The sequence below is a fragment of the Gouania willdenowi genome, chromosome 22 (assembly GCF_900634775.1).
Source record: "Gouania willdenowi chromosome 22, fGouWil2.1, whole genome shotgun sequence".
In the NCBI taxonomy this organism is placed as follows: domain Eukaryota; kingdom Metazoa; phylum Chordata; class Actinopteri; order Blenniiformes; family Gobiesocidae; genus Gouania; species Gouania willdenowi.
The window spans coordinates 12,320,265-12,331,601 of record NC_041065.1 but is presented as its reverse complement, the minus strand read 5'-3'; the positions used below and the strand labels follow the sequence as shown (position 1 = coordinate 12,331,601).

General features: G+C 36.4%; 1 protein-coding gene across 5 annotated transcripts; it reads right to left on the bottom strand.

The window, feature by feature from the left end:
* Nucleotides 1-369: 369 nt before the first annotated feature.
* On the bottom strand, nucleotides 370-11,011 carry LOC114456111 (kelch domain-containing protein 1). Of its 5 annotated transcripts, XR_003672792.1 has the most exons (16): nucleotides 10,873-10,906; nucleotides 10,610-10,717; nucleotides 10,330-10,466; nucleotides 8,261-8,331; nucleotides 7,520-7,637; nucleotides 7,311-7,423; nucleotides 6,506-6,593; nucleotides 6,180-6,263; nucleotides 5,985-6,065; nucleotides 5,826-5,884; nucleotides 4,232-4,341; nucleotides 4,076-4,148; nucleotides 3,906-3,990; nucleotides 1,237-1,350; nucleotides 1,059-1,111; nucleotides 692-757 (listed from the first exon to the last, which is right to left on the bottom strand). XR_003672792.1 is itself a non-coding variant. In XM_028437663.1 (15 exons), exons 3-15 carry the CDS (start codon nucleotides 10,447-10,449, stop codon nucleotides 613-615), a joined length of 1,200 nt encoding a protein of 399 aa, XP_028293464.1. In that variant the 5' UTR covers nucleotides 10,450-10,466; nucleotides 10,610-10,717; nucleotides 10,873-10,906; the 3' UTR covers nucleotides 370-612. The 5 variants fall into 5 exon arrangements, 4 of the variants coding, with proteins under 4 accessions (XP_028293464.1, XP_028293466.1, XP_028293465.1 ...); XM_028437663.1 differs by lacking the exon at nucleotides 1,237-1,350 and having other exon boundaries at nucleotides 370-757; XM_028437665.1 differs by lacking the exon at nucleotides 1,237-1,350 and having other exon boundaries at nucleotides 370-757; nucleotides 10,387-10,466.
* Nucleotides 11,012-11,337: the final 326 nt, after the last annotated feature.

The window sequence follows — 11,337 nt, the reverse complement described above, 5'->3', positions numbered from 1 at the left end:
GGTCGACGGCGTATACCGAAATGATGCCCAGTATGCCTGATGGCCAGTCCATCCCTGATGTATGGTAACCTTGTTGAAGAGTGATTCATTGTTATTTTTGTCAAATTAATTTGTTAATAATCCTGACTATAATTGAACTAAAACTTAGTTGCATTTTAGTCAAAAGACTATGACTAAAACTGTATCAAAATTTGCTGCCAAAATTAACACTGGTGTTTATGCAAATTTATCTTTTTTTATTTACCTTTCCCATGTTACAATTTAAAAAAAAATATTGCGCTTACACAACAAAAATATTTATATGTAACCTTGTGGAATGACAGACGCTATAATAGTCATGTTGTAAAAAAAACTTCACATCACACAAACACCTTTTTGTGCCACATTTATTCAATAGCCATACAAGCCTCTAAAACTGTACAAATAAAAGATTTCTCTGGAAAACAATAGAATTAAATAAAACTTTGCACTTAAACGTTTTGAAACAGATGTGGAGAAGTTCAAGGTAAAGGCAGCACAGTACTTACAAAATACATGGGCAGTACATTTATGGTGATCGCCTCAGAAATAACATATATATATATATATATATATGTATATATATATACATTTCTAGCTAACGCTTTGCTTCTTTGATGGTCTGTAGAACGACGCCCTCCTCTGTACTGCAGTCAGTAGTTTGGGTGGCAGCAGGTGAAGCTGATTTCTCAGCATCTCAGAGCTCCTCACGTTTTTTGCAATGAAATCCTCACAAATCCTGTCAGGTTTAAAAAATTAAAAATAAATAAAAGTTGGTCAGTTTTGTTTTAGGAATATGTCCTAAACACAACAAAAGTAGACAACTACTACAACTAACACTAATCTGTTAACATACAATAGTTCCATGCTTATTTTCAAGAACCAAAGGCTATTTAACCTAATTCTACATACATACTGTTTGTATTGGGGCTCAGGTTTGATATCCTTTCATTAGTAGATATCTTCAGTTTCTTAAAATCAATATCTGGGTTAATTATAAGGATTCATTTTAGACTATAACAGTTATAAACAGCTTTTACCTGAAGAGAGGATGTGGTTGCGTCTGGAAAATAAGTGCATCGTTGCAGTGACCCTGAAAGAAATGTTGATTCTTTTGTAATTCTTTCAAAATAAACCTCAGTACTTGCATGTTTTAAGATGTTAAGGTTTCATCTATTCAGACAACTTTTTTCAGGAAATTTACTTTGATCTCCTTACATGTTTTGACTGAACTGTCAGTCTTCCTCAGAGGTGTCAGCTGATTGCTTTAATCAGTTGAATGTGTCAACTTGACAGTCCTGTCAGGCCACGCCCCCTGTCTCCTAATGGTCTCTGGAAAAGAGAGTCCCAGGTATGGGAGAGTAAAAAATGTTCCCCCATCCCTGTTGATTTTGAAGCTCAGTATGCAGTTGAAACACGTCAGGAGATCAAAGTAAATTTCAAAGTAAATTTCCTGGAAAAAAAAGTGTGAATAAATGAATAATTTTATTTAAAAAAAGAAGACAAAATGAACTTATTGGAATTATATACTCATGTTTATTGAATGTATCAGCAGTACTGTGTCTATCTAAGGGCGTGGTGGTAGAGGGGGTCGTCTTCTGATCGAGAGGTTGGGGGTTAGATCCCAGTCTATACAGTACCTGTCCATGCTTCGAAGTGTCCTTGAGCAAGACATTGAACCCTAGTGGTCGACCAGCACCTTGCATGGCAGCTCTGTCCCATTGGTGTGTGAATGAGTGAGTGAGCTGATACTGTAAAGCTTGGGGATAAAGCTCTATATAAATCAAGTCCATTTACTATTTGCAAACAGAATTGTAAACACACTTTGGCACCGGTCCTTACAAGACACTAATGATGTGCAAAGCTGTTGATGTTTAAGCTATGGAGGACAAGGAGTGCCACAATTAACTTAATAAATACACTGTTCATTAATTAATTAGTTAATTAAGTGTCAATAATTATTTAAATCCATTTTACATTTAATTTTCATTCTGAAAGGTATAAAGTGTAAATATTTCACTATTTATTTATTTATTTCATGGTCTGGTGTTGTAACACTTCATAAATTAATTTTATCTGTCAAAGTCGCTCGTCAAAGTCTGTGGGGACGGGGTTAACATCAATCCAGCCAAATCCATTGCTTTGGTCTTCACTCTTTCTAATCATGGCGGCTACGACAATGTACTCGAGTGCTTGTGATAAACTTGCATAAACTTTCCAGGGAGTTGGTGAGAGAGATTTTAGACCTCGCTGAGAATGTGGAAGCAGGAATATCTATCTATAATGCAAGAAAGGTGTGTGTGTGTCTGTGTGTGTGTGTGTGTGTGTCTGGAGCAAATTTCTCCCCTATGCGGTGTCTGTTCGACCTGAAACTTTTTTAACAGTTTCCACGTAGCCCGAGTGTGTGCATCTGTTATTTTGATTTGTGATTTCAAAAGATTTATTTTAATTCTTTTTCGTCCGAAAGGCATCTTCAAGTTTTGCCCAGAAGTGAAACCTATTCAGCTTTTGACCTCAGTGTGTGAGGGGGCGCTGGCGCATTTTCACCATGTGCTCTATAACCAAATGCACACATTTGATGTACATGCTGAACGCCCACAGAGCCGTTTAGAGAGAGAGTTATTACAACGGAAGAGTTTCCAAAAGATTCAAATAGTTCCAGCGGGTCGATTTTTTTCTTTCGCTACACACACACGCGCACACACACACACACAGTATTTATAATAGGAATATACTAAATGAGTAAAATAAAACAAAAAATGAAACAATATTTATACAAAAAGTACACATAAAGACAATAGAAATGAACAAAAATACACAAAAGGGCTCCAAAAACACACAAAATGACTCCAAAAAACATCTATTACAAAGAAAGACAACAAAAATATGAAAATAACTCAAAATACACAAAACTAATTTTTTTATTTTAAAAAATACACTAAAATGCACAGAAATGCACAAAACTACACCAAAAAAGATACAAAATGACTCCAGAATCACACTACAATGGCAACAAAAAACAATAATTCAACAAAACATGCACAAAAACACAGCTGAAAGATACAAAAATACACATAATGACTCCAAAAAACATACATTACAGAAAAATACACCAAATGAAAAAAATATAAAATTGACAAAAAAAACAAACACATTTATCATGTCCCATAAAATGAAACTTGGGAAATCACACACGTTATTTAATTTTGCACCTGCAAATAAACCCTTTGTAACACTACAGAGTACAGAGTATGTACACCTCTTTGTACATCCAATTTTCAAACACATACTCATTTGGTCATAAATGACAACTCTACTTAAGCTCCTCCCACTATATGAATACATACTACCGACAGGCACTGTACGAGTAGAATAAAATCAAGGTACGGATTGTATAGCGCCACCCAGTGTATCAGAATAAAATGTATTAGCTCTGCCTCAATCCATTGTCAGGGATTGATTTAGCTTGACTTAATGTGAAGGTAACCAATCAAGTGTTAGGAAACCGCCCCCACAGACTGTGACAAGCGAGTTTCGAAAAAATTAATTAATGAAGTGCTGCAACACCAGACCATGAAATAAATAAATAGTGAAACATTTACACTATATACTTCTTAGAATGAAAATGAAATGTAAAATGGATTTATTTAATAAATTGACACATTTAATTAATTATTGACAATTAATTAATGAACGTGTGTTTATGTATTTAATTGTGGCACTCCTCGTCCTCCATATTAAGCAGCTCTGAGTCTCTGTGTTGTTGATTTAAATGTTCTCCTGTTGGTGTTTTTCTCTTAACCAAGCAACAGTTTAATTGGAGTCTATAGATTAATCCCAAACGATAATACGAGTGGGTGTATGATCATTTGTCATTGTCTACTCACTTTGTCAACAAGGAGGATGTAATCACAGCTTCCCCCAAACACAACCACGTCACAGTCTTTACCTGGACTTGCTGTGTGCCATAATCTGTAAAGAGAATTAACTCCGTTTAACACAATTGCCTGACAAGAAATAAAACTTAGTGATAGATGAAACATTCACTGTTTGATACCTTGGTTTATTCTGGAAAGGATGCTTAAGCTCTGTCCACGTTTTAGTGTCAACATCGATCAACCAGCCGTCACCTAGGGAAGAAGAAATAGCGTTAGTAGAGAAAGATGAAGATGAACAGAGAAATGAAAGCAAAAGAGAGGTTTCAGGGTCTTACTCATTGGTTTGCAGTCGGCACTGAGACCACCGAATAAGAACAGGGTGTTGTGTGACACTGCTGTGAGTGTGTGCCATGATCTGCCCACTGGACAGGAAGATGCTGGGAGTCTGAAAAGCATGAGGGATATTATAAATGTATGCAATAGAGAAATAGAGTTAGCACATATGGTATCCGATTATACAGCCTGGATCTAAAATCTCCAATATAATATACATTGTTTTTATTGGACTTACTAAGTTCAATTGTAGAATATTCCTGTGTTTATGGTTAAAATGTCTGTAACCCATTGGTTAATCATAAATGGGTCAGTTTTTCTTATACCTGCTTTTGTTGTCTATTATTCTCTGACTAATATCACTTGATCAAGTCTTTTCTAACATTCCACAATACAAAATAAGTAGTGATGCACGATATTATCGTCACGTTATCGGTATCAACTGAAGTTGGCTTTAAAATGAAGTAGCAGACATTGGCCATGCCGCCGATATAATTAACTAATAAAACAAGAAGACATAGTCATCAACATCCCCCGCCAGATTAGTTGTCATTATAACTCACAACCTTTTCCTAAATGTCCTAAATCTAAGAACTTAGATGTAAACATAAGAAAATATTATCACATCAGAATATAAAATGAGTAACAAGCTGTCGTCTTTGAAGATACCTCGAACAGAGTTAAAAAAAAAAAACAGAACAAGGACAATAACTCCGGAAAAAGTTGTTGCGACCTAGGGGTTGAACAAACTAGTCGACTTCAACGTTATCTCGCGACTCCGTCCACGTGACGTCCACTAGTCGCAATACCTGACTTTTGCCCAAGATGGCGGCGCAACACAGCAAATGAGGGTCCGAGTACCCCTGCACGTCAAGGCAGCACAACATCAAGTGTTTCTCCTCAAACTGCAGCTGGTAGGCAGATACTTTGACTAATATACATGCTAGCGTTAGCTGTAGCGGTAACATGTCTGTGTATTAAGCAGAACTGGAAAACATCAGCAGCGCAGGACGGAGGCTCCGTTAGCGGGGGAAGACCGCTGTTGTGCCCAAATCTGTGACCGAAGAAAATCTGTGACCGGAGATGGCCACAGTTCCAACCCCTGTGGCTTATCAGCGGACATTTACGCCCCCTTAAACACATTTGTAATTCTTCTCCAGTCTGCATTTAAGACCAAAACAAAAACTAAAAAATAGGACAAAATTAAAAAAAAAAAATAAAAAACTAAAAGACCAAAACAAAAAAATAGGACTAAATAAAAAAAATTTAAAAAAAACCCCAAGACAAAACGAATAAGACTAAAAAAAATTCATGCGAAAAAAAAAAAAAAAAAGATAACCATATGATTCAGATGATTAAATTAATTGAAATTTTTTTATTTTTTTATTCCTCTAGTGGCTCTGTTTTTTTTTTCAGTGGCACTAATCCTCTACCTCATAAATCCAATATGTCTCTAAGAATGAGTAATTAAAGTATGTATGATTGGTGCCAATATTGTATCAGATCATATCGGTATCAGCCAATAACAAAGATATAATATCGGTATCGTATCGGAAGTGAAACAGTTGTATGGTGACATCTCTAATAGAAACATACATTTCTGTCCATGTCCATGTTTTCAGGTCCAGAAAATGAATGTCGCTCATCCGGGTTTCCTGAATTTATGTTTAAAAACACAGATGATGTGTTAGGTTTCTTAGCTCAGAATATTGTACAGTAATAAGAGTTGCACTGGATAGCAGGTAGGACCCCCACCGTGACTCTGCCTCCACAAATGTATCCTCTGGAGCCGAGCGTGGCACTGGCATGAGCTGCTCTGGGAGCAGGAGGTCGACCCTGCCGAACACAGCAGTGCTTCAATGCAAATCAACGTATAAAAAGCAAAGATTTCTGCATTCATTTTCAAATTTTAGCAGCAAATATTCAACTATGAACCTTAAACTGAGTTACCTGAATGTTCGGTTGACTCCAAGTGGCTTGGACAGGGTCAAAAATCTGAACTTCATTGTTCCATCCCCAAAAGATATCTGTCACCTCAGAGAAAAAATAACAACTAAACATTAATTTACAGACATTAAAACATCCTAATCAACACACATCAGTTATAAATACCAAGAAACAATGAAGGGTCCCAAAAGTTGCTTTAAATCCATTTCATTTAAATTCCTTATTAATAGAAATGATACATAAAGAAACAAATATCTAAGACTGGCCGAAGAACATTTGTTTTGTTTTTTAATATTACAGTACAGAAAGTTATACATAAATCCCTTTACCCATGATGCTTCATCTATGACGAAGCTTTTATTCCTGCTGTCGAACTCAGTCAGCTGTTTGTGACCATATCCTCCAAAATAGATGAGCCTAGAGAATAACATACAGTAGGAAGAATTAGGACTCTAACAAACAAATAATTAGTTGTTTTTTTTTCTTTTAAATAATCAGTCATACACACCACACCAGAACCAATGCTTATGTGAGGCAGTATTGTTAATTGCATGTATAATTCACATATGACAATGAGCAATAAAATGAAAATGAAGCATTGCCTTCAGGGGAATGTTTTATCAAATAAAAAGCAAAACGCGTGACGTCATGTGTGTAAGATCCTCCTCCGCAACTGGATGAAATTTATAATTCACGCCCCTGTGATGTACAATCATGCAATCTGGATCACATGATGTAGTTCTAGGGTCTAACCTTGTGTTTCCCTGTTGAAAAACATCAGCTATTGATTCAAACTCGAGTCTCAAGCTGTAGTATTTGTTAACTTGTGCTAATTTCACCGCTAGCAACAGCTAAATGTGCTTTTATAAAACTAAAACTGGTGTTTTTTTTATCCTGACAACGGGACTTACACTCTCACACATATTCACGTTCCATAATTACATCAACAAAAATTGCTGAAAACTAAAATCACAGCAGACACATCCTTAATCATCCTTATATGCATTTAGTATGATCGGAGTTTGCTTCACTCTCATAATAAAGCAATATTTTATAGAGTTGAAGCAACATTTTGACTGAAAAGTGTAATTAATGAGTAATTAATTCAGTAATTAATCTCCTCACTGTGCTTACCTTTCATTATAAACCCAGCAGGATAATTTGTCTCGAGGTGATGGAGGAGAACCGAGCTCGTACGCAATCTTCCTCCACATGTATTTACCATCCGTCAGATCAACACAGAACATCTGTCAAATAATGCACGAATGTTTTCTTGTTGAGTTAATTTATTAGTGGGACAATATTAGGACAAAAAGCAGTGCGATACATAACACAAGTCTCACCTGATTGGTTTGTCCGTTGTCATCACAACCGCCAAATATATACATGGATCCCTTTAAGGAGCAGCCGCATGTGCCAGACATAGAGGGCGGGACTTCCCCCTTCATGTGAAACACTTGCCTTTAAAGATGATAAACACCCAGAAAAAAAATACATAACCAGTATGTACAGTATAGCTAGACGATGAATTGTGAATAAATCACCAACTAAGCACAAGCCTAAACATGTGACGAACACTATTGTTGGAAATAAGGAACGTGAAGCTAATAATCAGTAACCATTTCCTGATGATAAGTTTGTCAATTACTTTACACTTGGAAACCATTAAACAACACAACTGGTCTTCAAATTGTTTGTTATTTTTTTATTTTAAGTTGTTGGCACATGGCATGTTAAAGCCAATGTTTTGAGTGTAAAATATGCCAATAATAATGTTCTTGTGGAGGTGTACACATTTACAGATTAGTTACTTCTTAAGTCATATATATATATATATTAAAAAAAATCCCAATAATCGCCTTATACTTTAATATAAAGATATATCGTATCGTACCTATCGACCTATGTATCGAGAAACAAATCGTATCGCCAGATGGCAGGCGATACACACCCCTAATTATAACTGTAACTTGCTAAATCAGCTACTGTATATATATATATATATATATATATATATATATATACATATATACTGTAAATGTTTCTTTTATAACAGCAATTTGAAGAGTTCAAAGGTGTCTCACCATACGCCTTCATCTAAGTCGTACACCCAGATTTCATTGCTGGGCAAAAACACTTCCTCTTCATCAATGGACTGGGAAGAAAAACACACGCTTATTTCAGTACAACCAAAGTCAGCATGGAACACAAATATTGGAGGCTCTTTAATTTTTAGAATACTTTGGTATGAAAATCTGTCTGTGACTCTTCAACAGGAAAATTACACATATATATATATAAATATAGTTTTTTTTTTTTTTAATGCTATAAATCGGTTTTAAGTGTCTGTTAGGCTCCTCTTTGTACGCTTCAAAAACTTAAAGCTACACAGTAACTTTGCCTAATGTTGCCCTGAATTCATCTACTAGTACAATGTTGTGTTACTAGTAGTACTAGTAGACTAGCTGTACTTGTACTACTAGTAACACAACATTGTCTACTCGTAGATGTCTTTTGCTTTACTAGTAAGGTTTAGTTGTTGGCACTAGTACACCAAAAACTTTACTAGTAGAACAAAATGTGTGTCCCCTACTACCACTAGTACAATTAAAATCTCACTAGTATTACTAGTACACTGTTTGTAGTGTACTAGTACTACTGGTAACACAAAAGTGTCGACTCGTAAAGTCTACTCTCACACTAGTACGCCAAAAACCTTTATGACTAGTACACTTAAAATGTCTCACTGGTAGTACAAGTTGACTGTTTTTAGTCTACTAGTAGTGTTAACAAAGGCAAAAGATTCACTAGTAGTACTAGGAATGACATAGGAAGGATTAGAACTAAATCCACGACCCTGATTAGCAATTATAATAACTTCAAAAGCCAATGGCAAGACTGACTTTACTTTCCCTAGTGCTACTAGTGACAGTTTTTGCTTCGATAGTAAAGTCTACGGTGGCTGGGAAGTGTCAGGTGAATACATTTACAGAAACGAACACAAATGCAAACAGGTCACAACACGAATGCAAACCGGCCACAACGGAAGTGTTTCCGACGGACCGGTATTACAGACGGACGGGTATTATGATGTGATGGCCTGATATGAAAAATATAAGTGTATCCTAATCAACTTTAGCTTACTTTCATACGCGTTTCGATGTCTTCTTCTTGTTCTTCTCTGTTCTGGTGGGTTAAAAACATCCGCCAGAAACGTGTCCGTTTGTAATACTGGTCCGTCGGAAACACTTCCGTTGTGACCTGTTTGCATTCGTGTTGTGACCTGTTTGCATTTGTGTTCGTTTCTGTAAATGCATTCACCTGACACTTCCCAGCCACCGTAAAAGTCTACTCACGCACTAGTAAACCACAATTGAGTACATATACTCCAAATATGAGCACTCGTAGAGCTTAATAATGGTTGACACCTTCAATATCAAATTTATGCTCAAACGGCTTTCCATAGTAGTGTACTAGTGAAGCCAAAACATTCACAAGTAGTACTAGTAGACTTAATACAAATGAAGTAGGAGGGATTGTAATCAAATCCAGCTCCCTGATTGGTTGTAATGTTTTCAAAAGCAAGCTTGAATTTCAATTTCCCCGCCCCATTATTTGCATTTAATAAGGGTCATTAAAAACATCTTGCTTCACTAGTAAAGCCTGAATTTCTATTTGCCACAGTTGGGGACAGTCGCTCCAGTGGTATTGTGCCCTTGGGCATGACACTTTACCCACATTGCCTAGTATGAATGTAGTGTGTGAGTGAGGGGCCGATGGCGCACTATGGCAGCCTCGCTTCTGTCAGTCTGCCCCAGGGCAGCTGTGGCTACAATAGAATGAAAGAATTATACCTAAATTCTGTAAAGTGCTCTGAGTGTCCATGATAAAGCGCTATCCAATGCATTATCATTAGCAGTCAATCAGTGGTCGTGGGTTACAACAATAATGGTTAAGATTTATATAGCGCTTTTTTTGAGGAGACTCAAAGCACATACAGAAACCATTATTCATTCATACCAGTCATTCACATCAGTCATACCGGTGGTGGTAAGCTACACTGTAGCCATATCTACCCACTGACAGAAGTGTGGCTGCCATTTCATGTCTACGGCCCCTCTGAACACCACCAACATTAATGCACAACTCATACCCAATCATACGAGGCAAGAGCGCCTTGACAATGACACGAATAGGGTGGGATTCGAACCTCCAACCCTTCGTTTATTGGACGACCCACTCTATCACTGATCCACGGTCGCCCCAATATCATTGAGCTTTTGTCAGAAGCTGTAAATGGAGTAGTGAAAGAAAATAATAAGAATTTTTTTTTTTATAATAGTAGTATATTTTTAAACTGTAAAAAAAAAAAAAAAAAAAAAAAAAAAAAAAAAAATGAATAGAACATAGATTAAGGAAAGGGAAAGTCTCACCATGTATCCTCCCCACACATACAGCAGGTTTGTGTCCACCACAGCCGTGTGTCCGCTCCTCTCCCGGGCCACCAGCTCCGAGCAGAGCCTCTCCTCCATAACTGACAACTGAACAGTGCCAGAAAATACAATAAGATCAAATATAAGCCGTTTGAGAATTTATAGAGATATTTATCAGCTCCACCAAAACCTGCAATAAATGTGCTCGTGTATCCACGTTCCTATAAGAGTTTTAAAGTATAATCAAGCTCAAACATACTCACAAACTACAGAGGAGTTTTATTTAAGGTGTATTATTTCCTCATGTTGACAAAAACAGATGTTTACCCATACGATGACCCGTGTAAACAAGCTGGAATGACAGGCACCAAAATATGGAGACACTTCCGGTTTCATTGATTTTTCAACATAAAAGGTCTATCACCAACACAGTGCAGGAAGTTATCCCTCAAAAAAATTATGAATTAGGAAAATTGAATTACAATATTTTTTTCTCCAAATGTCGAGATTTAAAATCAAAAAGAAGATGTTGGTTCAATCCAGCTGCTGTTTTTATTTTGTTTTTTAACGTTTATAAATTGTAATGCCTAGTTATGTTTTGATCATATAGGATTGTTAGTCTTAGTGATACAATTATTACACATGAGTTGTTCCTGAAACAGAAATGGCTAAACTTTGGATGATTATGTTTTTAAGATAAGGCAACATAAAATACATTAATCATTAGC